Source organism: Mauremys reevesii, linkage group 2 (genome assembly GCF_016161935.1).
Source record: "Mauremys reevesii isolate NIE-2019 linkage group 2, ASM1616193v1, whole genome shotgun sequence".
Classification (NCBI taxonomy): Eukaryota; Metazoa; Chordata; order Testudines; family Geoemydidae; genus Mauremys; species Mauremys reevesii.
The window spans coordinates 147,574,670-147,601,194 of record NC_052624.1 but is presented as its reverse complement, the minus strand read 5'-3'; the positions used below and the strand labels follow the sequence as shown (position 1 = coordinate 147,601,194).

General features: G+C 59.2%; 2 protein-coding genes across 4 annotated transcripts in view; one reads left to right on the top strand and one right to left on the bottom strand.

The window, feature by feature from the left end:
* The first annotated feature begins 1,443 nt into the window (after positions 1–1,443).
* On the top strand, positions 1,444–8,173 carry FAHD2A (fumarylacetoacetate hydrolase domain containing 2A). Of its 2 annotated transcripts, none has more exons than XM_039525681.1 (8): positions 1,444–1,586; positions 3,065–3,351; positions 4,467–4,683; positions 5,199–5,258; positions 5,606–5,768; positions 6,531–6,639; positions 6,958–7,045; positions 7,950–8,173. In XM_039525681.1, the coding sequence occupies exons 1-8, from the start codon at positions 1,479–1,481 to the stop codon at positions 8,010–8,012; spliced, it is 1,095 nt and encodes a 364-aa protein (XP_039381615.1). In that variant the 5' UTR covers positions 1,444–1,478; the 3' UTR covers positions 8,013–8,173. The 2 variants fall into 2 exon arrangements, with proteins under 2 accessions (XP_039381615.1, XP_039381616.1); XM_039525682.1 differs by lacking the exon at positions 1,444–1,586 and adding an exon at positions 1,598–1,621.
* Positions 8,174–8,667: 494 nt separating this feature from the next.
* Positions 8,668–26,525, bottom strand: part of GPAT2 (glycerol-3-phosphate acyltransferase 2, mitochondrial) — a 44,550-nt gene continuing 26,692 nt past the window's right edge. For both annotated transcript variants that reach the window (XM_039525679.1, XM_039525680.1), the window contains 15 exons: positions 24,750–24,886; positions 24,408–24,507; positions 22,758–22,967; positions 21,511–21,621; positions 20,723–20,808; positions 19,203–19,321; positions 14,503–14,573; positions 13,828–14,089; positions 13,398–13,546; positions 13,097–13,174; positions 12,441–12,572; positions 10,585–10,705; positions 9,923–9,988; positions 9,181–9,236; positions 8,668–8,937 (listed from right to left, as the gene is read on the bottom strand). In XM_039525679.1, coding sequence (XP_039381613.1) covers positions 8,821–8,937; positions 9,181–9,236; positions 9,923–9,988; positions 10,585–10,705; positions 12,441–12,572; positions 13,097–13,174; positions 13,398–13,546; positions 13,828–14,089; positions 14,503–14,573; positions 19,203–19,321; positions 20,723–20,808; positions 21,511–21,621; positions 22,758–22,967; positions 24,408–24,507; positions 24,750–24,886 — 1,815 coding nt within the window. In that variant the 3' untranslated portion in view covers positions 8,668–8,820. The remainder of the gene's footprint in view (positions 8,938–9,180; positions 9,237–9,922; positions 9,989–10,584; positions 10,706–12,440; positions 12,573–13,096; positions 13,175–13,397; positions 13,547–13,827; positions 14,090–14,502; positions 14,574–19,202; positions 19,322–20,722; positions 20,809–21,510; positions 21,622–22,757; positions 22,968–24,407; positions 24,508–24,749; positions 24,887–26,525) is intronic.

Below are 26,525 nucleotides of genomic sequence, written 5' to 3'. Positions count from 1 at the left end.
GGCTGTGAGTTTGCACTCGATACTTCCTGACATATGTACAGTATAAGGAATGGCCGCATGTCTCACTAGCAGTAGCCTTTGCTCCAGTGCCCCTAATCTCACGCCCACCCTTACAGCACAACCTGGGGAGACAGTCGTCGGTTCCTGTTCTCTGTAACTACTTGATATTCAGTCACTGTATATTTTAATAAAATAAACTTAAAAAAAAAAGAGGCTCCCATCCATTTTGCTTCCTTCTCTAGCATTAGATCCCAGCTGCTTCTGTATCCAAATCCTTCCCGTGCCATGAAACACAGCTGATAGTATGAACACGGTTCTATTTTTGCTTTCTCTCCTGGGCCTCTCTTTGCGTAGCCAGTTGGCTACAAAAATGCCAGTGCAGCACTTGGGATGGGCCATGTTATGGAGGGTGAGTACTGGAGACCCTGGAGCTTGGAGGTACGGAACAACTCTGCTGCGCATCATGCCCTGAGTGGGTGATGGCTGAGCTTATCCAAAGGCATGAATCCCAGCCCTGCAAGGGCTAAACCACGGGCATTTTCCTATGGGCCTCTGTGCTAGAAAGGGTCACCCTTGATGAGAGTCCTGACCCATGGTGCCTCCCCGCTTTGCTAGGAACATGCCTGCAGCACCCTGCGCCATGCTCCTAGTTTATTAATTTATTATTATAATTATGGTTCCTAGGAGCCCCAGTCATGGATGCATGCTAGGTGCTAAACGAACAAGCCTTCCACTGCTGCTGGTTTCTTAATCTGCCATTGTGCCGGAAAGGACGGGGGGGGGGGTTGACAGAAGGCGGAGAGGCCTTGGGCGGGGGGGCGGAGGGTAGGCAGGTCTGGGGGCTGAAATGAGGCAGAAGAGAGGTAGGGAGCAAGGACTATTGGGGGCAGGAGGAGGAGGTTTCTCTGGAGCATGGTTGGGGAGTGGGGAGAGATGAAGCTTCCGCGCTCTCGAGCCCTGCTGCTGCTGACCCCCATGAGCAGGGTCAGGGCACGTCAGGCCAAAGGGGTGCAGCACATTGGAGCCCCATTTGCTGCTGCCCGTTGGCACCATTTGGGAGCTGCTCTGCATTGCAGATGAGGGCGCCCATGGGGTCTGCTGGGGCAGGGGGAGCCACACGGCAACGCTTCTGCAAGGTAACTGGTGCCCTAGTTATGATGGCTCATCCCGCAGCCTGCCCCACGCTTTGCCCCTGATGTTAGGGCGCCTAGCCTGGCTCTCGCCACACTTTGCCCCTAGTGTCATGGCGCCCGGCCAGGCTTGTCTCACGCTTTGCCTTTGGTGTCATGGTGACAGCCAGTCACGCTCTCTAAGGGAATAGCGGAGTGGGCGGGGCTTATTATGTAGCTGTTTATTGATAGTAGCGCGTGAAGTCCCGCCCTGGACGCTCTCTGATTGGTTGGTGGGTGCTCCGCCCCACTCATTGAGAGGGGAGGAGAGGTAGGTTTTTATTGGTTCCCCTACAGGCGAAGGCTGTTATGACGTCACAGCCCGGTGACGGGGAGTGGCTCGGCTTTGTGACGGTGTCAGTGAGTGACCGCAAGAGGGGCAGCCAGGGCAGCAGCCGCCCCAGAGGCGCCGGGCAGGTAACGGGGGAGGAGCCCGGCGGGCAGGCTCGGAGGTGGGGGCGGGGCGGCCTGGCGCGTCCCCTCCCCCCCGGGCCTGCTGGGCTCGTCGAGTGCCCGTTAACCCCCCCCCCCGCGTCCGCTCGCTCCGGCCCTGCAGGGGCTGCCCCGGCCTGCGCCTGCCCAGCGGCACCAAGCCCGCCCCCAGAGTGACCCCGCCTCCCTCGCCCCCGGTCTCCCAGAGTGACCCCACCTCCTCGCCCCCGGCCTCCCAGAGTGACCCCCACCTCCTCGCCCCCCCCGGCCTCACAGAGTGACCCCCCACCTCCCTCGGCCCCCACCAGCTTCACAGAGTGCCCCCCCACCTCCCTCGGCCTCACAGAGTGACCCCCCACCTCCCTCGGCCCCCACCAGCTTCACAGAGTGACCCCACCCCCGGCCTCCCAGAGTGCCCCCACCTCCCTCGGGCCCCCGGCCTCCCAGAGTGCCCCCACCTCCTCGGGCCCCGGCCTCCCAGAGTGCCCCCACCTCCTCAGGCCCCGGCCTCCCAGAGTGCCCCCACCTCCCTCGGCCCCCACCAGCTTCACAGAGTGACCCCCACCTCCTCGCCCCCGGCCTCCCAGAGTGCCCCCACCTCCTCGGCCTCCCGGCCTCACAGAGTGACCCCCACCCCGGTCTCACAGAGTGACCCCCACCTCCCTCGGGCCCCCGGCCTCCCAGAGTGCCCCCACCTCCTCGGCCCCCACCAGCTTCACAGAGTGACCCCCACCTCCCTCCTTGCCCGCCCGCCCCACCCCGGCCTCCCAGAGTGACCCCCAACTCCCTTCCTTGCCCGCCCACCCCGGTCTCACAGAGTGACCCCACCTCCTCGGCCCCCACCAGCCTCACAGAGTGACCCCCACCTCCTCGCCCGCCCGCCCCACCCCGGTCTCACAGACTGACCCCACACCTCCTCGGCCCCTCCCAGACTGACCCTCCTACCTCCCTTGCCCCCTTCAGGCCTCCCAGAATGACCCCCACCTCCCTTGTCTCCCCCCCTCCAGCCTCACAGAGGGGCCCCTCACCCCCATGACACCATTGGGGTCACAGCCCGGGCCTCTGGCTCCGTGGGAATCCAAACGCAGCTGTGCGTGACCCTGGGGAACAACTGGGTGTCCCAGGGTTTGAGCCCTGTGTGTGACCAATTACCCACCCTTCCCCCCCACCATGTGGTAGAGGGAGAGCCCAGGTTCTGGTTACTGTCCATTGGGGTAGTTAATAGGCAGCCCGTGAGCCAAATCCAGTCTGCCAGGCACTTTTGGATGGACCCCATCATCTTTTTATTTATTTATCTATCATCATCATTAGTTTATTTTCTCTGTTTACTATACTTTGACCAAGAATTTGGACCTTGACAAAAAAAAATAATAGACACCCCTGCTGGGCAGAGACCCAACTGGAGTGCACGGATGACTTGTGCACGGATGACTTGTCCACGCTCGTTTATCTCTTTCCCGCAGGATCTGATGCCGGTGTTCGTCCTAAGAGCCCTTCCAGTGAGTCTGAGACTGAGCTGGAGGCTGCCCGGCTGCACGAGCTGGGGCGGGACAGAGTCCAGGAACGTTTCCCATCTAGCTGGGGCTATGAGGCTGGTCCAGTTTCAAACCGGCTCAGATGGGCCCAGGATTGGGCTGGAGGAGAAAGATGGAGGCAACGTGATTGATTTAAATGCTTTCGACCCCTCCCTGCCCAGGAGGATGAGAGAGTTCCTGGAGATAGGGGACGCAGCACTGGCTGTAGCAAGAAGGTAAGTGGGGATCTCCAGCGACCCTGCAGGGGGTGCTAGAAACCATTTCTGTCCTGAAAGGCCAAGCAGACCCTCAAGCTAACAAGCTCCCCATCCAGGGGCTGTCCCCTTCCTGTGCATTGGTGCTTGGGTTCCCTGCTGCTTGGCACCCTTGTGGGCTCCCCCACCTGCTGCAGGGCTGTTGACTAGCATCAGAATGCAGAGAGTCAAAGCCAGCGGCTGTGCCAACGGGGGCTTTAACAAAAAAACAAAGGGGGTAGTGGAGCCATGCACGAGAGGTGAATTAACCCAGCTTGAGGCCTGGGGCAGCATTAAGAGTTGAGCCTGGATCCTCAAAGGTATTTAGGCACCTACCTCCCAATGATTTCAGTGAAAGTGAAGTACCTAAATACCTTTGAAAGCCTGGGCTTCAATGACTAGAAAGCAGGGAATGGAGAAGTTAAGATTCTCTCAGTAATGCTGCCTCCTCTGCCCAGCATCTCTGCACGCCCTGGCCCCCCAGCGTGCCCTGGAACAGCTGATCGTGGTGGGCAGGAGGTGCTGGGGGGGATGCACTGATAAGGGGGCTGCAGGTGCATCCACAAAGTTGGCGCCTATGGCCCTGGGTTCTAGTCCCAGGTGTGCCATGGACTCAGTGGATGGCGTTTCCTTGCCTCATGCCTCAGTTTCCCTGGCTCTAAAACAAGGGGATAATGAACCTCCTCCTCTTAAAGCGCTTTTAGAGCTAGGGATGAGATGCTCTTTGATGGGCACTAGGGGGCGCAGTTGTTTTGGGGTTTGGAAGCTGGTTAGGAAAGGTGTGGAAGTGTACAGCTGGGATTGTCCTAGTCAGTCCTGGACCCACGCACTGGTCATTCTCAGTGCAGGATTCTCAAGGCCTTGTCTATGCAAGAGGTGGGTGTGAGCCCCATTTTACAGGAGGGAAACTGAGGCACAGGGCGGCAAGGAATTGCTTACAGCTACGTAGGAAATCCATGCCAGAACTGGGAGTAGAAACCACTTCTCCCAGTCCCTTGCTTTGAGCACTACACCACCGTCCTTGGCTTCCCCAGTGAAGAGCCTCCCCCATTCTCTCAGCATCCCTTTCAGCTGCCCCTTCCCTCCTCTGTCTCTAGGGCTCAGGAGTCTGGCCAGCACATCCTGCCACGCGCTCAGGTGACCCTCCTGGCCCCCATACCCAACCCGGGGAAGGTGATCTGTGTGGGGATGAACTATGCCGACCACTGCCGGGAGCAGAACATGAAAATCCCCGAGGAGCCCATCATCTTCAGCAAGTTTCCCAGCTCCGTCACCGGCCCCTACGATGAGATCATCCACCCAGCCGAGAGCCAAGTAAATAGCCCTCGCTCCTCCTGCCGTGCCCGCAGGGACCTTTCAGCCAAGACCCATCTGCACACCAGCCCCCGAGGATGGTATCTGTTAATGGCTCCAGCTAAGGAACTGGGGGAGCAAAAGCCAAGCGTGCCCACTCCGGCCATGGCGAATGCTGCTGGCAGTAGAGCGTGGGCCCAGATTTGAGCTGGCTGCCAGCTGCCTTGAGATCTATTTGTGCAAGTGCCTTCTGCTGGCTGTGTCGAGTAACAAGCCACCTAGATGCCAACAGTCCCGAACGTTACAGCCAAATAGCTTGCCTAGGGGAGCTACCATGTCGCTGGGCCATAAGGTGGGGTGTCTCTGCACTGAGATGGTACTGCCCGCCTGCCATATCATGAGTGGCGTTTCGCAGGTGTGGGAACAGTGATCTCGGACATCTCTAATTGCCTTTCCCTGTGGGACCCTGGCCCTGATTGGCTCTGTGCCCTGCTGGACTGGGGCAGAGACTCAGACTTGCCTGTTTCCTTCTCTAGGAAGTTGACTGGGAGGTGGAGCTGGCCTTTGTCATCGGGAAGAAAGGGACGCACATCAAGGTACTAAGGGAGCTGGGCACGGACTGTGGAGCCACTTCAGGTCTTGGTACTTCAAACCCAGCCCTGGCTGAACGGGGCCATCTGTTTGGTGACTTCAGTCCAGGGCACGCGGCAAAAGCCACCACCGCGGCTGGCACTAAATGGCCCCCCGTCCGGCTGGTGACTGAACTGAGCATGCTCCCTTTTCACCACTAGAGGGCGTCCCTCTCAGTCAGGGGTGGTGTGTGTGTTAATTCTGCACCGTCGTGCCCAGAGGAGTCGGGCAGCCCCACGTTTGTGGTCTCTCCAGCAGTGGCTCCTGCGTGTGGCTGTGCGGCGACTCCCCTCCCATTTCCCTCCCTGCCCAGGAGTCAGTGGCGATGGATCATATTGTGGGATTCATGGTTGCCCATGACGTCAGCGCCAGGGACTGGCAGATGAAGAGGAACGGGAAGCAGTGGATCCTGGGGAAATCCTTTGACACCTTCTGCCCCTTGGGCCCTGCCATTGTCACCAAGGACTGTGTGCCAGGTACACGTCCAGCCCTTCGGTCTCTCCCGCCTGCCGGGCTGTGGTTGACACAGGGAGGGCTGGGTTGCCCGCACAGATGTCCTCATGTTGCAGAGGCTCCTGGGGTGATGCATGAACTGCCTTCATCTCTGATTCCTCCCACCTGCTCTATCGCTGCAGTCGTACTGCCCTGGGCACACAAGGGAGCTCACGGGCCACCTGTGGTCGGGTTGGCTCAGTATTTGCATAGGAGCCCTCTAAATCCCGGGGTGCTGCCGGGATTGGGGCGGGTGGCTCAGTACGTGGTGTCCTTCCCCAGTTATTACTGAACCAGTTCCCCAAGCACAGCGCTAGGGGGCGACCCCTGTGCTCATTGATGCGCTCAGGATGCTATTCCCAGCAGGAATCCCGGTCTCCCAGTCCAATTCCAATTACCTTCTGCGCCCTACATTTCCTCCTGCTGCCGCAGCTGGACCCACCATCCTTCGCTTTGTGGCTCACCCCGTTCTCCAAGCTTGCTGTGAGCTGTCAAAACAGCTGTTGCATACCAGCCCAGAGGTGGCCGCAGTGCAGCAGTGAGCAACGGCAGCCCCCTTGATAGAGTTTGTCCAACAAATTGGGATCCTTCCTGTGATCTGAGGTTTCCTCTCCTGGATCCCCACTCTCCCACCTCCTCCTCTGCATAACAGGGCCTCTCCTCTTGCCCAGCAGAGGAGGTCTGTACAGGGAACCGCCCCACCCTCCCCAGTTATTTTGCAGACCTGACTGCTCTCTCTCTCTCAGACCCTCACAAGCTGGGAATCCGCTGCAAAGTGAACGGGGAGCTCGTCCAGGACAGCAACACCAGCCAGATGATCTTCAAAACGCAGGCGCTGGTCGCGTGGGTCTCCCAGTAGGTGCAGCCCCTGCCTCCCCTGCCCTGGCAGCAGCAAACCACTCTGTCCCTGGGAGCCGTGGTAACCCAGTGTGGTTCTCTGCCCCACTCTAGTGGCAGGGTCATGGCTGCCTCCCATTGGTAGCCCTCGTCCTTAGCAGCGGCTCTGCTTTGAGAGCCAGAGGGCGTGGGGTTGATCCCTACTGCTGATCTATACATGGGGTAGTCACAGCCCCCTGGCAGGTATCTGGGCACGGCTGAACAATCGTGGTCCTAATGGGGTGTGTGGTGGAGGCACTGAGCCGGGATGCCCTGCTGATGGGCTGTTCCTGGCAGGTTCATCACGCTGTACCCAGGAGATGTCTTCCTCACCGGGACCCCCCCTGGCACTGGAGTTTTCCGGAAGCCCCCTGTTTTCCTGAAGGTGAGTGTCAGTTCTGGGGAATCGCAGCCCCTTGGGGTTGGCAGTGAGAGCTGAAGCTGCTCCCTAGAGATCCGGACTCCCTACTGCAGGGGCTAGGCTGGGTCCCAGCGAGGGCCAGTGACGGGAGATAGCTGGTGTCCCACGTGGACCCCGGTCCTGCCCTTGGAGCCACATGGACCGACTGTGGTGCCTGGGTGGAGCGCTCAGCACAGACTCAAGGGCTTGCCTGAGCAGCTGGAATTGCAGCCCCAGGCTCAGAGGTTCCAGTAATGGGAACAGGCCTAGCCTCTTCTTTTGAGCCAGCATGGTCCTAGGGCTGTGGAATAAGTGTCTGAGCTCCTACAGCCACTAGGGGGTGCACCTCACTGCTATTGGCAACAGCAACTGGGTGTTCCCCTTAGGCTGCTTTTTTAATGCGGGCTTTAGCCCCTTAACTTACAGTCAAAACATCCCCGGGGGGCTTAGGAGCTGCTGGAGGCTCCAGTCACTCTGTACATTATTTTGCATGTGACTCATCCAACTCCCAGGGTTTCAGAGTGTGACAGACACTCTCTCCCCTCCCCAAAGCTGGATTTTGTGTAGTAGTTGCAATTTGTCTATTCTAGGCATGAAAGGGGCGGGTCAGTCCCACCCTGTGTTCTGGTACGCAAGGCTAGGGGCATGTCTGAGCTGCTGGGGGGTAGATGGGGAGACATTAACCCTGGGGTTCTGCTGTAGCTCTGTTCAGATGCTTGTAACTAGGTAACAAAGATCAGGCATCAGCCATCCTACCCTGGTCCATGGTGCTGCCCGTAGGGGCTGGTTCAAAGGATTCGGGAAGGCAAAGGGGAGCTGCAGTCTTTAGTTGGTAGTGGCAGCGTGTAGCTCCTAAGGGAAATGTTACTCTGCTTACCCTGCGTTGCAGAGAGGAGATGTGGTGCAGTGTGAAATTGACCAGCTGGGAGCCCTCCGAAACAAGGTCGTTTGAGGATGCCTGGCCAGCGCAGTCCCCGGGGCCCAGGAGCTGATCATGGACACTGGCAGGTGCAGCACTTCAATGGCCTTCAGCTAATCATGTCACTCAGCAGCATATGGATTTTGCAATAAAGCTCTCGTTGAAGGGCCGGTCCTGCTGTGCGACTGACAGAGCTTCAGGTGCAGTCTGTGCTCCGAGAAGCTGACCTGACCCATCAGCACGCTCGCTGTGAAATCCATTCAAACAGCCAGCGCGGGGGGGATCATGGTGCCAAGCTGCTGTTAAAGGGATAAGGGACACAGAGGGCTGCTCCCCTAGGATTAGACACAGAGCAAGGCAAATCCATGCACTTGCCAGCCCTGCTCAGGGGGGATAGGGAATGAGTTAGGGCGGCGGTGTTTATTATATGCAACCCCAGACTGAATCTCCCCCATCCTGGGGCTGTATTTGCATAGACCATTCTGCCACCCGCCTTGGCTCACAGTCCAGTCTGGTGTGGCCAGGACGGAGGGCCCTGCCACACTGATCTTTCTAGTAACATGAGGGAAAGGAGAGCTGGCGTGGTACCATTGAGAGGGAAGCAACACTGAGCACCCCATGGCTGGTTTTCAGAGGCAGGGAAACTGCTGGCATGAGCCTGTCCAGTAAAAGCAGCTGGAGACCCAGGCACCAAGAATAGATTTATTTTGATCTCCAACTAAATGCAGGTCATGCTGCTGTGGGTGGATCCCACCCCCTGCCCAGAGACACTCAATCGGATCCTGCAGAAGTGGGGGTTTTGAAACAGTCACCGCAGGTGGCAGGACAGTTCCGAGCGGCTCTAGCTGGAGGTGAACTGCCCCATGAACTTCTCCAGTCGCTCCTGGTTCCCTTTGGTGCTGAAGGTTTCCGAGAGGTGGAGAATGGGCCCTGCTGCGCCTGGCTGCTCCCTCAACACCTGGGGGAGGAGAAGGACAGAGGAACCCTGACTTTCCACCCAGGAAGGGGTTGGGGCTGCACAAGGAGAGAGGGCATCTGCCTCTCCAGCCAGGCTGAGGGGAGGTTACAGGCAGGACCACATGTCTCCATGGGGGAGGGAGAGAGCATCCCAGCAGCCACCTCTGCCATCCCTAAATGGGTGTGACGGGCTGAACTGACCTCCCCATGATCACCAGGGTATAGACAGGTGGGGTGCACTCACCCCCAGCTCCTTGAAGGTCCGGATGGAGCTCAGAGCCAGGCTCCTGTTCGCACACTCTGGAAAGAGAGACGGTAACAACGTGAGGGGCAGGACAAACAGGCACGGCACATGGTGTACCAGCCCCAAGCAACCCTGCCACCACACCCAGCTCCTGCAGTTGTTTCACTTCCACTGTGGGCTGGGCCCCCTCCTACTCCTTTAGTTCTGTTCTGGGTCCTACAGTGCAGCCTGTAGCACTAGAACCCCATTTCAGCTGCCCTCATGGTGGTCCTGAAAAGCCCCTGCAGGAGGGAAGACAGGATTCACCACAGCTGATCAAACCCTGGGCCCATCCTGTCCACTGGGCTTCCTTCCTGCCCCCTGCAGGTTTACAGCCCAACTCCGTGTTTGCCCACCAGCAGCTCCATCCTCGCAGCAGGAGGAGCTGGGAGACGGGAAAGCGATTTCTTGACACAAGTGCACAGAGAAGCCTGTTACTTCCTGGTGCTGGTCCCTCTGCTCCCAGCAGGGGGCAGACAACACCCACTTCTTCCTGCTCAGGCAGATAAGCACCCTGAGTCTGCCCCTGATCTGATTTGCCACAGAGCCCCCGAGGAAGAGGCTGGCACTGGGCTGAAGGCTCCCTAGCAGGGTGAGAGTGCCGGGGGGAGAAAGGGGTTAGGCCCAGGAGGACACTGGGCTTGGCAGCATCTCCCCAGCAGTACAGGGAGGCTGGATCTCAGTAGGTTTGCCCCAGACTCACCGAAGGAGCCGTCCTCTCTCGCCTTCCTCACCAGGAACCGCTGCAGCTTCTCCACGTACTCCAGCTCTGGGGGAGGCAAGCAGAGTGCGTGGGAGGGGCCCTTGCACCGTTCTGGGTCTGATCCTCAGCCTTGGGACGTTGGGGCAGCTCACACCTCAGTAGGGCTACGCTGATATACACCGGCGTCCCCTCTCCACCAGCTCAGACCCCCCCGTCTCCATGTAACAGGCCCAGCCAGGAAGCGCCCTGGAGCAGCATGCCCCCAAGGAGTCTTAGTGTGGTGGCTGTTCTCCCAGCATAGGCGTGGGTCATGAGCCTTGCTGTGTGACCTAGGGCAAGGCATGTCCCTGCTCTGTGGCTCGGTTTCCCTGGTGGCAGATCCCAGGGCTAGGAGAGTCCAGCCATAAGGGGTTCGGTGGGGACCCCAGTGCTGGCTGTGAGCCCCCCTTCAGCTGGACCTGACCCCCCAGACACCCTGCCAGCACTGCCCTTGGGTATCAGGCTGTTCCCAGGGGGATGGGTATCAGGCTGTTCCCAGGGGGATGGACCCCAAGTCTCTGCTCTCAACCCCACGCAGCGTGATTCCCCTTGGTTCTTACAGGCCTAGCTGGCTTCGCTAAACACACACTGGTGAATGCAGTGGGGGGAGGTGGGTGTCATACCTAACTCAGGGCAGACAGACTCCACCAGGAAGGCAGCTGCTCTCTCAAAGGTTTTCAGCAGGGGACCCAGGAGGCCGCAGAGGAAGAGGAAGAAATCGGGGCAGTTGTCCAGCTGGCTTATCTGGGGGTAGAAGAGATGCATGGGCTCAGCCTGGCTGGACCTGGGTTCTGCTAGTCACACCTGAAATGAGTTTGGACTCCCTCTCAAGGGGAGAGCTGCCACCATCACGCACAACAGGGAAGGGACAGCAGGGGGCTGTGGGGCAGGATTGAGGGGCACTGGCAGAGCTCCGGGGGAGCCCAGAGCTGGGATATTGGGTGGCAGCAGGTCAGGATTAAGGGGCATTGGTAGAGCTGGTTATGGGGAGCGCAGGGCTGTGGGTCAAGATTGACCCTCACCCCCTATTTACCTTATGTGCCCAGCTCAGGCTGGTCTGAATCTTGCCCCAAGGGCCACCCCATCTGTCTGTCTGGGGGGTTCTGTTCTCAGGGTCTGCATCACCCGACCCCTGACGGCAGAGGCAGGGCTTGGGAGGAGCCCAGGGCAGGAGTCACCCGGGTGTGGCAGGCTGGGGCAGCTCCTGTTCCCGCTCGCCCTGGCTCTTAGCCTCGCATTTTCAGTAACACCACGACTCGCTGAGCGTGAACGTAACCACCTGCCAGTGTCGGGAAAGACGCTGGATCCACACACGGGAAAGAGCCTCCAGCTGACCAGAAGATGGTGCTGCAGTGCCAGACGCTTGGCAACAGGCTCCTGCAGCCTGTGCACAAGTGAGCCGAGTTCAGAGGGCTCCGTTCTCAGCCCCCCCCCGCCTGCTGGTGAATTACAGAGAACTCTGCTCCCGTCTGGAGGAGCAGCCCACGCAGCTGGCATTTTCAAAAGACAGGTTGTGAACCTGGGCTCCGGCGTGCGATCGCGGGGGAAACAATAGGAGCGGGAATTAATATGATAATTTGATGTTCTCTTACAATGGGGCTGGGGAGGGAGGGCGGCAGATCCCCTCCTACGTGCCGCCAGACCAAAAGGAGAACGTGTTCCCCCAGCAGCAGGGAACTGACAGCCCAGAGAGGCCTCGCCCCCTGTGCAGGGGCGAGGGTGTCATGGGGTAGCTGGATGCTGGGGCGCAGGGACTGGAGAGCCCAGGCCAGAGGGGAGCATGCCTAGTGATTAGCCATGCTGCCAAGGTATCTAAGCACTGAGCTTAGAGAAGGGGACAGGGACTCCTGGGTTCAATTCTCATCTCAGGGAGAGGACGGCAAGTGGGGCCTAGTGGTTAAAGCAGAGGGGTAAGCTGGGAGTCAGGACTCCTGGGTTCTATCCCTGGCTCTGGGAGATGCAGTGGAGTCTAATGGTCGGAAGGGGAGGACTGGGCTGGGATTCAGAACTTCTGGGTTCTAGTCCCAGCTCTACCACCGACTCGCCGAGTCCCTTCCCCGCAGCTGTGCCTCAGTTTATACAGCTGCAGTAGGGTGACCTCCTGGGCAGGCTGCGAGATAATAATAATAATTGGAGATATACCAATCTCCTAGAACTGGAAGGGACCTTGAAAGGTCATCTAGTCCAGCCCCCTGCCTTCACTAGCAGGACCAATTTTTGCCCCAGATCCCTAAGTGGCCTCCTCAAGGATTAAACTCACAACCCTGGGTTTAGCAGGCCAATGCTCAAACCACTGAGCAACGACCATCTGGGCAGGCGGTTTCCTTGGAGACGGGTAGGAAGGATGGCCCCTCAGGTCCCGCACGAGGCAGGAGAAAAGGCCTCCTGCTCCCCCAGGAGGAAGCTGATGGAGGCGGTGCTGGCGCCAGGCAGCCCGATCCCCGCCAACACGAAGAGGGGAGCTGGGGCAGGGCGGTACCTTGAAGCAGCGCTTGCCGGTGTCCTCGTCATAGTCGCTGTCACTGTCGTTGAAGTCCTCCATCTCCTTCCACAGCAGCTTCTGCGAGAAGCGCCTCCGGGCCGTGTCGCAGGCCAGCCGCTCGCTGGGGGTCTAGGGGGGAAACCGGCTGCCCTGAGCCCTCGGGGCTGGGAACTCCGAGTGGCTGGGGGCTGGCAATCCTCTGGGCGCAGCTCACCCGGCATGCACGCCCTGGGGGGTGGGGAGAGACCCAGGGCTCCCCACTCCTGCCAAGGTGGTGCTGCCTCCAGACGCCATCCCTGAGTCAGAGCCTGGACACATCTTCCCCTCAGAGTCGGCCACTGGTGGGTTCTCAATCCACGGCTCCCCAGATGCTAACCAGCCTCCTCCTCGGCGGGCGGGCAGGGGAGACCGAACTGGGTGGCCGTTGGGAGTGGGGGGGATCGCCCCCAACAGGGGCATGTCGTTCAGCCCCGTCGCTAACCAAAGGACTTGGTCTCCCAGGGGTCACCTTTCCCAGCACTGAGGATTCCCCTGCAGGCCGCAGCCGGGCGACTGTGCCCCGGGAGGCTCGGGGTGGGCAGGCAGGCGATGGAACCAGGGGCAGGACACGGCCCCGGACAGCAGGGACATTATGGCCTGCGTCCTTCACCTACCTCCTCCGCGACCAGCAACCCACACTGGATCAGCTTGTCCAGCACCTCCTGGCCGTAGCAAGAGACCGACTGGCAGGGCTGCGGGAGGAGACAAACGAGTGAGCGCGGCCCCCGGGCAGAGCACCGGTGACGGGCTTGGTGGGACACAGAGAGTGTGGGGGGGGTGGGGTGAGACCCCCTCAAGAGGGGTGATGCGATGGAGCCTGGCTGCCCTGCGGAGCCAGGAGTGGCTCCCCCGACCCAGCCAGGCTCCAGGCGGTGGCAGCAGCAGGGCCCCCCCCGGCCTCTCGCAGGGCCCTACCTGGAGCAGGACGACGTCTCTGGGCAGCAGCTGAAGCAGCGTCAGGGTCTTGCGGAGCAGCTCCCCCTGGCTCAGCACCACGGCCGCAGGCAGCTCGGCAGGGCTCAGGAAGGGCAGCATCTCCACCAGCAGGGCATTGATGGCGCAGGCTGCAGGGGGCTTGGGGCATCATCACTGCCCAGTCTCCTTCCCATCCCCCAACCCCACACACACGGCGCAGGGGGCCATGGGCAGCCCCACCAGGTCACATGTCCATGGGCAGTCCCACCCCCCCAAGTCATCTGCCCCCCAACCCCTCCATACACGTGGCGGGGGCCCATGGACAGCCACACCCCCGCCCCGGGTCACCTGCCCTCCAACCCCATACACACAGTGTAGGAGCTGTGGGCAGCCCCTCTCTGCTGACCCCACTCCCGGCTGGGTCACTCACCCCCCACGGCCTCGCACATGAAGACGGGCAGCAGGGCGGCGCTGTGCCAGCTCAGCTCCCTCACCGCCGCCTCCGTCTCCCTGGGGGCCACCAGGACATCCCCACGCGAGAGGCGGTGCAGGGAGACGCAGCCCCGCAGCAGGGAGAGGGCGTGGAGCACCAGGTCGCGCAGCCGCCCCGAGAAGCCCACGTCGCGGTTCCGCAGCAGGGTCTCCTCCACCAGCCAGGAGAAGTCGGACATGAGCCGGGACAGGAAGACACCCTGGCAGGGTGGAAGGAGGGAAGAGAAAGAAAAGTGTGTGGGGGGGTGGGAGGCTTGAAACCACCAGCCAGCAGGACACGCCCCCTCCCCCTCCAGGCAACAGAGAAAGGGAGATGAATAATCCACTCCCCCAGGGAAAGGAAGCTCTGAAACCAGCACCGAGCCAGAAAATCTCCTGGTAGAAGGACTCACCCCACAAAAGGAGAACCACAAATCCCTCCTCCTCCCCGTCAATGGAAACTTCCATTCAGCTGGTGACTCCATAAAGGGGGCAGGGGCTGAAACCACCATCCAGCAGGTCATCCCCAACCTGCCCCTCGTCACTCAGACCACCCCCTAAAGCAAGCAGCTCCCTTCCACACCTGCCTCCAGGACCCCTCCCCCTCCTTCCCGGGCCGGGGCCCTCCCCCTACCTCACGGTGCTTGTGCAGTAAGAGCGCAGACATGATTGCCACGGCCATGACACCGGAGCAGGAGACGCCGGCTGGAAAAGGATCAAAGAGCGTCCTGTTATCCCCTCAGCGCCCAGTCCCCTCCCCGCTCTCCTTCCTCCCTTGGGGGGAGGGGGGTCCCTTAGACAGGGCCCAAGCGCCTCTGGGCGAGCCCAGCAACCACCTCGCAGGATCGAGCCCTGCTGTAATACATTTCTGTGACCCCAGGAAATGTATGTGGGTGGGATGGGCCTCACCCTGAGCGGGGCTGCGGTAGGAGCAGAGATGGAGGCAGGGCAAAGGAGATGGATGGATTAAAAAGTCGCTGACTTTAAGGCCAGACCGGTTGTGATCATCCCAAGCCAGAGACTTGCCCCCGGGGATCTCTGGGCCCACTCACCTGCAGCTGAGCCACAGCGGGTCTGTTAGAAACACACCCCAGCCTCCAAGTGCCGGAGAAGGCACCGCATCCATGGATGGGGCACGAATCCCACGTGGGGAGAGGTGAGAGAACAGCCCAGCAGATGCAGCACTGATCTGGGACGGGCTGGGTGGCATCCCCAGCTCTGCTGTTGATTCTCTGCGTGACCTGGGGCAAGGTGCCTGGCCAGTCCATGCCTCAGTTTCCCCAGCTGTGAAACACAGGTAACACTGGCTCTTCTCTGTGAGGCTCGGAGACCTCCAGATGAAAAGGCCGCCGGGTTGTTCTGAGCAGCTAAGCCTCATTTCGCTCAGTGGGTGGCATTCATGGACACCAATGCAGACGCAAGAGGAAAGCTGACCTGCAAGCCCCTTTCCCCAGAGAACCCAGCCCAGCACAGAAGACACCCATTAGGAAGGAGAGAACGGGAGCAAGAGAGATGGAGCAACTCATCTTCCCCAGCGGGACCAGTGCCGAGAGAGGGATCAGCATGGATCACGAGCTGCGTCAGGCCAGGCAGAGCACACTACATGCAGGACACGGCCATGCAGCGTCTCCAGCGCCATCTCCGCGTCTTTTTCAATCTGCGTTCGGCACAAGGTGTCCCACAGGAAGGGCTGGGAGATAGAATCATAGAATCTCAGGGTTGGAAGGGACCTCAGGAGGTATCTAGTCCAACCCCCTGCTCAAAGCAGGACCAACCCCAACTAAATCATCCCAGCCAGGGCTTTGTCAAGCCTGACCTTAAAAACCTCTAAGGAAGGAGATTCCACCACCTCCCTAGGGAGCCCATTCCAGTGCTTCACCACCCTCCTAGTGAAAAAGTTTTTCCTAATATCCAACCTAAACCTCCCCCACTGCAACTTGAGACCATTGCTCCTTGTTCTGTCATCTGGTACCACTGAGAACAGCCGAGCTCCCTCCTCTTTGGAACCCCCCTTCAGGTAGTTGAAGGCTGCTATCAAATCCCCCCTCACTCTTATCTTCTTCAGACTAAATAACCCCAGTTCCCTCAGCGTCTCCGCGTAAGTCATGTGCTCCAGCCCCCTAATCATTTTCATTGCCCTCCACTGGACTCTCTCCAATTTGTCCACATCCTTTCTGTAGTGGGGGGCCCAAAACTGGACACAATACTCCAGATGTAGCCTCACCGGTGCTGAATAGAGAGGAATGATCATGTCCCTCGATCTGGTGAATCTGGAACAAAAAGACTGTGGCTCCTAGTGTAGAGCCACCCAACCGGAGTTAAAAAAGGAATCTCTTATGGGAGCAGCAGCAGCTAACCTAGGAATTACCAGAATGAATCAGTGCAGGGTACCAGCCATTCTGAGAGAAACCAGAACCAGCTGCTTCAGAGGAAAGGGCACGAGTGCCCCCTAGTAGACACTGATGGAACAACCTGCCCAGAGGGGAAGCTTCTTCCTGACCTCTGTCCACGAGTGTCTGGTCTGCACCCTGAAGCATGAGGTTTTTACAGAAACGTGTGTGCGCAGATGTTGTTCATTAGCTAGGAAAGTATCCAATCCTCGCTTCTTGGCCTCAGTGGCATCTGGTGGCAGTGCGATCTACAACCGAATCATGCCGTTATCCTCCCCAAGGAGTTCAGCACTGAGGGGTGATATCGCTCCTTCATTGCTATGAAGTGGATACCACGAGAGAACAGCTGTTTGGAGAAAGGGAGGGGAAAAAAATAATCACTGGAATTCCATTGGAAATTTACTGTGCGACCAAAGCTAACCTGCTAGAACTGAGCCCTATGGGGGACTGATTCGCTGCGGGCACCTCTCCGCACAGCAGAAGAAATCGATCGAGGCGTGGCTCTGTTTTGCAGCGGCCCTGCCTCCCTTTCGCGTTGTTGTTTGGGTTCTCGCTTCCAGCGGAGTTGGCTGCTCTCTGTGAGCAGTCACACACCCAGCACATTAGCACGTGCGGAGCGTTGGACTCAAATGACGGATAATTGGAAAGTCACATTCACCACGGGAGAGAAGGATAAACTGAACCACAAGCGCGACACGTGAAACGCAGCCTTTATGTAACCAGGCGACCGGGATGGCAATTTAACAAGCCTATTGTTTTCCCCAGCCTCCCTCAGAGGAACTTTTCGGCTTCTGCTCTCTAGCTGAACGTAGGGAATCAAGTTAATTCTAGGTGGGTGAGAAAAAGGATGGTCTTGCGGTGAAGGCTCTGGAATGGGAGCCAGGAGATCTGGGTTTAAATCCCCTCTCTGATTCTCAGACTAGACAGTAGCTCAGCAGGTCTGAAAACCAGACCTGGAATCTCGGCAGGGGGACAACGATCCTTCCCTTCTCACGGGCTTTGTGCTGGGCAGGAAAAGCTCGTTTTAATTCCATGCGCTAGCTCAGCCCACCCTCTCTCCCAGTCTCAGCGCAGGGTAACTCTTCCGCTCGAGTTTGCCTAGCCGCAGCAGGACCTCCTGCCATCACAAGAGCGATGAGCTGTGCGTTCGAGCTCTGAAAGCCGCCCAGGTCAGAGTAGGGAATAGGGCAGAGAAAATTCTCAGAGTGATCCAAGAGATCTAGAGTTTGTGCAGCTAGATCGAGGAGTGCTGGGTCCCTGCCTGTCCAGGTGATTCGATACCTAGCCCTTACCTAGCGCTTTCCATCGGTCGGTGCAGTGACTCACCCACGGTGACCCAGCGGCAGGCCGGCCAGATAAGACAAGGCCAGTCACCCCAGGAAATGCTCTGAGAAGGCCCCTCTGCTTCTGATTTGGGGTCAGCCCACCCCGGCCCCAGCAAGGAAGCTGCCTGCCCAGCCAGGGCAGCCACCCCTGCCACAGAGCGCTCCCACGGCCCGTCATGCCTCTCCTCCTCCCACAGGGATCTGCTTTCGGACCTGGCCGATGGAGAGTCTCTCGCCATGGAGCCTAGACACGGAAGGAAATGACGGAGCCCAAGTCCGGGGATAAGAAAGACGTGGGGGATGCAGATCAGAAGGCATCAGCTGGCTCTGAAATCCTCTGGGCACCCGCCCGCTGGACGCTGGGCTGGCAAGGATCCGACGTTCTCCGCGCTCCAGCCCTGGGCACGCTAGGACATTCCTGCTAATGTGCTTCCACGGGACCTCCGAGAGAGGCCCCAGTCTGGGATCAGGGCCCCTCTGTGCCACATGCTGTACAGACATCGTGCAAGGAAGACCTCCGCCCCAAGGAGCTCACACAATCTAGGCCAGAACTGTGGCTGCATTCTTGGGGAGGCCACTGCACGCGTCCTGTCACTGTGCCGTTACAGGCGGTAGCGGGATCCCCCAGCCGGGCGGCTCCTCCTGAAATCTGCGACTCAGATCCGTGCGGTTCTCCTCTCTGAACAGCCGCGCCAGGAACAGATCCCCCCTGCCCCAGCAATGGCTGCAGCAACCCAGGCCTCGCAACAGCAGAACGATGGAGAAAGGGGAGGAGCTGGGAACCCGGCTCTGCCTCTCTCCTAGTTACATTAACGGCTGCCCTGGAGGGATCTGTGGGCCAGATTTTGACCTCCAACTGGTGTAAATCCAGAGTGACTCTGGATTAACCGCAGTGCAACTGAGAGGAGGTCTGGCCCTGCATGGAGCTTACAAATCCCACCTGTCCTGCAGGGGGGTTCCACTGAACCCCACCAAGTTCCTGGTCACACCAAGACAGGCCCCCTCCAGCAGGGGCAAATGCAGCCTGAAGGCTCCAGGACCATCTCTTTAGGTACCTAGGTCTCCCTCAGAGGCCTTGGTCCCATCCAGGGCAGCTGGAGCACAGGGGCCCTGCTCATTGCTGAGACCTAAAAGGGGAGTGTGGAGCAAGTATCCCCTCAGGGTGTCTCCTTGGCCCCTCCCATTCCTCCCCCAGCAAGTACAGGGCCCGCTACACAAACCTCCTGCTGCTGAGGGCAGGGCCTGTGCCCATGGCCAGTCTCCATTTGCCCCTGGAGCACGCCAGCCCATGGCTGTTCTCATACACCCGCCTGCTCCCAATGAGCCCCCTTGCTCCGCTGAGCCAGACCCCGACACTCACGCCAGCGGAGGCAGGACACGCAGTCTGTACAACCAGCGGCCGACCCAACACGGGGTTACAGGAGTCCTGCTCCAGCCTCTTTTCTGCCAGAGAACCGTGCTGAGCAGACCCGTCGGCTCCCAGCAGGGCACGTTCGGTTATTTAGCTCAACAGCTTGGTGGAAAGAGGCAGAGAGCTTGGGGAGGAAGGGGGCTCCCCACTCCTCCTCCCCCCACCCAAATCCGGCCACCCAGGAGATCAGCGCAGAGCTAGTGCCTACCGCTCAGGGAGTGCAGGCCAAGTCTGCCCACCAGCCTTCGCTCGTCTGCCTTCAGCTCCGCGGCGGCTCCGAGGCCCGGGTACCACTCCTCTGACTTCTCCCAGTCCAGCAGTTCGGGGCTGCGGAAACGGGACGACAAGGGTGAGACCAGGCAGCTCTTAACAGCTACAGGCGCTGGCTGACAGGAGAGACGCAAACACCCGGACAGTGAACCCAGGGCCGGTGGAAGCCCCAGAGGCTCAATTCTTCCAGCTACATGACACAGCATGGGCGGTGGCAGCGCACGCTCCCCCCAGGTGTGCCCACCATGGCTCAAGCCCAAGCTAGGAAGAGAACTGCCAATCTGGACCAAGGCCCAGCTCCTGCCCTTGGCAGTGGCCAGTCTTCAGAGGCAGGTCCCCTAAACCTGAGCATGTAGAGCAGAGGTGGGCAAACTACGGCCCGCGGGACCGTCCTGCCTGGCCCCCGAGCTCCTGGCCCGGGAGGCTCGCCCCCAGTCCCTCCCCTGCTGCTCCCCCCTCCCCCACAGCCTCAGCTCGCTCACCCCGCCACTAGCGCAATGCTCTGGGCAGGGGGGCTGTGAGCTCCTGGGGCCTGACCTGGGGCTCTGTGCTGCGTGGTGGCGGTGGCATGGCCCGGCTCCAGCACTGCCAGCCACCGATGCTCCAGGCAGCGCGATAAGGGGGCACAGGGCGGGGGGGTTGGATAGAGGGCAGGGGAGTTCAGGCGGGTGGGTTTTGCAATGACCGGCCTGAACCCCAACATACTCATTTCCCAGCCAGCCGGAGCAAGGCCAGCAACGCGGCAGTGAAAGGCTCTGGTCCATCACCAAAGCCCTTGCTTCTGGGGCATCCGGCCCCACACTGAGCTCCTGCTGAAACCGAAGGCCAGGGTCAGTCACCCCAGGGGACAAGGGCCACCGCTCAGCAGTAGAGCGGGCACCCTGACCTGGCTCACAGCACGGGGTCCCAGCAGGGCTTTGCTAGTGGGAGCTAGCGCAGTGCCGGCTACACGGGCTGGGAATCTAGCTGGGGTTCGTGACACGCCTGGTGCGCCCGGCGCAGGGCCGGCTCTACAGTTTTCGCCGCCCCAAGCAGCGCACCGAATTGCCACAGCGGCGGCGGGGGCAGTCCGTGTGCCCTTAGGGTGGCAGGCGCGTTTCCGCCACGGCGGCAGCAATTCGGCAGCAGCTTCTATGTTTAGCTGAAGCCGCCGCGGACAGCTAAACATAGAAGCTGCTGCCGAATTGCCGCCGCCGCGGAAACGCGCCTGCCGCCCTAAGGGCACACAGACTGCCCCCACCGTCCGCGGAGGCAATTCGGCGCGCTGCTTGGGGGCAAAACAACAGGGACTGCCGCCCCTTGCAGAATGCCGCCCCAAGCACCAGCTTGGAATGCTGGTGCCTGGAGCCGGCCCTGACCCGGAGGATCTTTCTGCAGCCCCTTCCCTGCGGTTTTCTCTAACCCAAGGCCCCAGCTCTCCTTGCCCCCCGCCCCCTTTGGGATCTGGGTTGGGGCTACCTTTTGCCGAGGATGACAGGCAGCAGCAGCTCCTCCAGGGACTTCTGCGAGCAGCTCTGTCTGAAGAGGCTGTTTGCTGTGTACTCCTGGGATCAAGGAACACAACCCGGTCAATTGCTACAGGCCCGGCTAGACACCAGGAGGCCAAAGGCTCCCAAGGCCTTTGCAGGCCGATCAGCAGCAGTGGGGCTAAAGGAGCCCCCATGCTGCAGCCCGAGCCCGGACGTCTACACTGCAATTAAACAGCCCCGCAGCCCGAGCCCCGTGAGCCCAGGTCGCTTGGCACAGGCCAGCCACAGGTGTAGTGTAGGCGTATCCTACGTGGCCCATCCAGCTAATTCCAAGCCATGCCAGTGAGGCAACGGATTCCCCAGGCCTCCATCCGCCCGATCCCAAACTACAAACTCAGTGGGGCCCCCACAAGCTCGTTGGATCCCATATATTCAGGCCAATCCCCAAACACAAGACGACCAGATTCCCCACGGCACCACTGGCCAATCATCCCAAGCCACTTGGGGCACATCTACACAGCAGCTGGCGCTAGCTTGGCTTGAGCTGCATGCTCAAAACATCACTGGAGCGCTGCAGGGCTCTGGCTGCAGGACTGTTTAATTGTTCGCTCGAACCTGCAGCGGAGACATCCCCCTAGTCCCCAAATTCCTCCAAGATCATGACACCCAAGAATCTTGCGCCACTAGATTCCCCGAGATCTAGCCAGGAATCGCCAAATCCCCAGGCCCGAAACAGGCAGAAGCCCTAGGCCAAGCCCCCAGAAGGCTGCCCAATACCTGCAAGGAGAAAGGCTGTGCAAAGTCCATCCGGACACAGCCAAACTCCCGGCCCAGGGCTCGGCGAACGGCCAGGAGACAGGACCAGAGACCCGAAGGCTGAGCTGAGCCCTAGGAGAGCAGAGTCTGTTAATCGGGCGCTGGTGGTGGTGATCACTATATATCAGTCAGAGGGCACATTAGCTCGGTAGAGGAACAGGCCTGCTCCACTGCAGAGCTGCAGGTGGTGGTGCAGGAGGCTACACGGGGACAGGCAAAGTGTCTTCAGGACGTTGTTCTCCAGGGGCAGAACAAGGCAACACCCGACCCCGCAGGGAGAGTTGGATCAGGGGGCCTGAACGAACGACCCTCACAGGGTCATGCCAGTTTTCCGCACCTCAAGGTTGCGGGGAGTGAAGTTTTGCTTCTGCAGGGTGCCCAAGCTAAACGACCCGGCTCTGCAGGAGGGGAGCTGCCCTGTGCCCGCACCCCTGCTCAGTTTGGAAGCTCCACAGGAGCTCCCAGACGTGGATCTCAGGTGCTCTGCAGAACTGAAAGTCCTGGCTACCACAGCTCTCAGCTTCCAAAGGTTTGGGATGTGCCTCTCTCCAGAACTTTGGAAAAGGCAAGTGGCCTGGTTCCCAGAGCCAGCAGCCAGTCAGCCAATACTGGAAGCAGGGAGCAGGCAAAAAATAAAAATAAATATGAGAGAAGAGGCTGGTGACCTGGAGAGATCGGCTGCCCTGGGTGCCCAGTGTCCGAAGAGAGGAGCTGGATTGTTGGGAATAGCCCAGCCAGACCAGAGAGGGAGAAGCCAAGGGGTGAGATCTGGGTCAGGACAGAGACTAGAGCAGGGACGCGTGCCCAGGACGGTGGGTTTGATATGGCCACAAGTGGGGTGCCTCGATCAGGAGGACGGGAGAAGGTGGGTTTCTCGGGAGGATCCCCTGCAAGGTGCAGAGCACGTACCCAAGTGAAGGGAAAGGGGGTGAGCGTAGGGTAGAGCTGTCAGCGTCTATGCCAGACCCACCCCCCACTAGAGCCGGGAACACGACCCAGGAATCTCGGCTCCCAGCCCCCTGTTCTAACCCTTAGACCCCACTCCCCTCCCTTGGCGAGGAACAGAACCCAGCAGTCCTGGCTCCCAGCCCCCTGTTCTAACCACTAGACCCCACTCCCCTCCCTTGGCGAGGAACAGAACCCAGCAGTCCTGGCTCCCGGCTGCTCTGCTCTGGCCACAACTCCCCTTAATGGCCAGTGGTTCTTACCGAGAGCCCCCCGTGGGACGCACCGGGGGCCACGTCGTAGGCGATGCCCACGGGCACTAGCATCACATCGGGGACGGCTCCGGCACGGACAGCACCCAGCACCAGAGCCAGCCACTCCCCACCAGGGGCGGAGAGCCGGGGCTCACCAGAGACTGGATCCTCCATGAAGATCACCAGGTGCTGCCGGCTCTTCAGCAGCTCCTCTATGTACTGAGGGCGGGAAAGGAACCTCATGGGATCGGAGACAGGGTGCAGCCAAGCTCCCCTTCGCCCTAAGCCTGGGGGCAGGGAATATTCCCCCCTCCCCAGCCAGGCGGCAGAGAAGTGGTGGTTACTCCCTAAAATCGTCTGCTCCCGTCGCCACCCCGGGTGGCCCCATCTGGCTCACCCCTGCTGCCCACCCTCATTCCTTACATCTCCCCCAGCCAATCACATCCCACCCTCCTTCTCAGGTCCCCCCAATCCCTCCCCTCTTCCCACGGGCCAAAGGCCCCTTCCCCCAGGGGAATAATCCCACAGCCCGACAGATCTCACAGCCAGGGAGCGCTTCCCGAGATCCAGGTCCAATTTCCTCCCGCGACGTTCACTCTCCACCCCACAGAAGCGTGGGGCAGCCCCCTTCGTGGCTCTTAGCCAGAACCAGGCCCTAAATCTGCCTGGGCAAGATCCGGGACTGATGCCCGCAGAGCCCTGCATGAGCGACCGAAAAATCTGCGCAATGCCCAAAGGTCGGGCCACGCTCCATGAAGGTGCCTGAGCGCGATGGAGTCAATGGAAAGACTCGCACTGAGCAAAACGGGCATTGGATTGGCCCTGCCTTCTTACGCATAAATCCTAGGGAATTTAGCAGGGAATAAACCAACCGGGGTCTAGAGACCCCGTCTCGTGTCAGGACCCAAGCGAGAACTTCAGACGTCGTTTTGTGAAAAGCCAGAGTGAGATCCTGGAATAGCCAACGGCCCAGGGCATGAGCATGGCAGGTTCAAATCCCTGCTCGGCCCGATTCAGCTTGAGGGTTTGAACTTGGGTCTCCCCCATCCAGCTGAGCACCCGAACTACTGGGCTGCTCGCTATTCTGGGGGGCTCGCTCCAGTTTTTCACAAAGGAGCAGGGTTCCTGGACAAGCCCCCAACAACCTTCCGAAATAACAATGCTGGGGCTCACACACACAACTCCCGCATCCTCCCCATTGAGCAGGTGGGGAAACCGAGGCAGGGGCAGCAACTCGGCCCAGGTCCCACAGTGAGTCAGTGGCAGAGGTGGAATTAAGCTAAGCACCCGGGCAGTGCTCATCAAATGAATGAGACTGAAACCCGGGAAGGCCCTGGCTCCCAGACCGGTGCTCCGTCCATGCGGAGGGTCCATCTAAGCAGGGTGGGGGTCGTTCTGACCTGTACCCCTCCCCTCCAACGGCTGGCACCTGCAAAGCTGGGGAGGGGACTGAGCCATACACCGAGCTCCAACTGACGGGAATGGGAGCAGGGTGTCTAAGTCTCCTAGTCAGCTATGAAATCCTTAACCAAGTGCTTTAGGAGTCCCAAACCACTGGCTAAGGCTTTCACCACGTTCCCCCCTCCCCCAGAGTAGGGTCCCATGCCACCCCTTGACTCACAGCTCAGCTGCACGAACTCCTGCCCCTCCCCCACTTACCGAGGTGAGGACGGCCCTGGAGAGTGTGCCCCATTCGCCATCCGGCGCGTGCTCTGCTCCAGGCGGCAGGAAAACCCCCCCCAGCCGGCTCAGCAGGGCCCTGCAGGCAAAAACAGACACAGACACTGCAGAGAGCCCACCTGGGCCTCCCCGGGAGACAGGACGGTCACCTCTCCCTCTCAGCCCCTTTGCCCATGGTCCCCCGGCGGGAGAAAGGTTCCGAGGGAGAGGCCAGAAGAATGAAAGTAACGGGCAGATGAGGAGAGAAACAGGGGAGTCACACCGCTCAGGGAGCCGGCCACGCAGAAGACAGATGCCTGTAACCCTGGCTCTAAGCCTTACCTGAGGCTTGGGGTAAAGGTCTGGTATTCCCAGGTCACTCGGGGCACCCCCAGGCCCTGAGAAAACAGGAGGAAGGGGAGCAGCAGCCCATCCATCTGGGACTTGCGAGTCGAGAGGAAAACCAGTGGGACGTCAGGCTGCAAGGAGAAAACGACAGGGGGTGTGAGGGGTGCAGCTGAGGCTGTGTACCAGCACAGGCGAGCCCGGGCCTCCCACGTTCGCCGAGGAGTATCCACCAGGCAAGCCCGGCCACACTGGCAGTGCACTGACAGGACAGGCTGTGACGTTATTGATATAAACTGGGACCATATAGAACATGGTTTGCAACCAAGGTCCTGTAGTGGCACCAAATCTTAGGTAAAGGGGGTCATATAAGGTGTCTAAGACCAGGTTATGGGTTGCTGGTTATGATTATGCTGTCTGGATGTCTGTATCATTTTGTAGTTGAAGTTATAATTATTGGCTCTATACTGTCTGTATTTCAAATTTGTGCTGTGCTTCTGGGAGACACCGCAGACAAGTTGGTGTTAGCTCTGCCTAGCCTGCTTGATGGCCCATTAAGGAACATCAGTTACACAATTGACCCATGGAGAGAAGGCAGATGCGCCTTGTAACTCAGCAGGGTGTGCAGGGACTTGCCCATGTGACTCCAGACTCCATTTTGCTATAATTTTCCACAGTAAAAACAAAGAAGTGTTCTTACACCTGGAAGAGCCTATATAAGGCTGATGCCTCATCTCCATCTGGTCTTCAATCCTGCTTCGTACCTCTGGAGGAACTTTGCTACAAACTGAAGCTCTGCACAAAGGACTGATTGACCCATCCCAGCGGGGGATGTACTCCAGAGACTTGATTTAAACCTGCAGTTTACTCCATCACTACTACAAGCCTGAACTAAGAACTTTGCCATTACTGTATGTAATTGATTCCATTTAACCAATTCTAGCTCTCATCTCTACCATTTTCCCTTTATGAATAAACCTTTAGATTTTAGATTCTAAAGGATTGGCAACAGTGTGATTTGTGGGTAAGATCTGATTTGTATATTGACCTGAGTCTGGGGCTTGATTCTTTGGAATCGAGAGAACCTTTTTCTTTTATTGGGGTGTTGGTTTTCACAACCATTCATCCCCAGAACGAGTGGCACTGGTGGTGATACTGGGAGACTGGAGTGCCTAAGGAAATTGCTTGTGTGACTTGTGGTTAGCCAGTGGGGTGAAACCGAAGTCCTTTTTGTCTGGCTGGTTTGGTTTGCCTTAGGGGTGGAAAAACCCCAGCCTTGGGCTGTGACTGCCCTGTTTGAGCAATTGGTCCTGAATTGGCACTCTCAGTTGGGTCCCGCCAGAACCGCCTCGTCACAGTGGCGTAGTCGTGCTTGGATCCACAGAACCAGGTCAATTAAGCTTTGGGCCAGAACCCCACGCTATCCAAATTCAAAACTTGGGATTGAGAGTTTGGTTGGTTAAAGATCAGTGACCATGAGCCAGAAAGCATCAGCAAAAGCAATGAAACTGCAAGCCCTGATGGACAGCCTGCAGTTTGAACATGAGCAAAAACTGGCAGAAATTCGAATGGAAGAGGAGCAAGCCTTGGCCCAGCTGGAAGAAAAAGCTCGTAAGGGGCGTCTGGAGCTGCTGGCTGCTGAGGAGAAAACTCAACAGGTGCAACAGGAGACTCACAAGATGCAACAGAAAACTCGACTGATGCAACAGGAGACGGCTAGACTCCAGCTCCAAGTCAAAAAAGCAATGGAAGAACAGCAGAAACTGTATCCTC

Coding starts and splice junctions, on each gene's coding strand:
- FAHD2A (XM_039525681.1), top strand. CDS start 1,479: ATGACGTCACAGCCCGGTGACGGGGAGTGGCTCGGCTTTGTGACGGTG. Junction 1,587..3,064: donor GCCCCAGAGGCGCCGGGCAG/GTAACGGGGGAG, acceptor TCTTTCCCGCAG/GATCTGATGCCGGTGTTCGT. Junction 4,684..5,198: donor TCCACCCAGCCGAGAGCCAA/GTAAATAGCCCT, acceptor TTCCTTCTCTAG/GAAGTTGACTGGGAGGTGGA.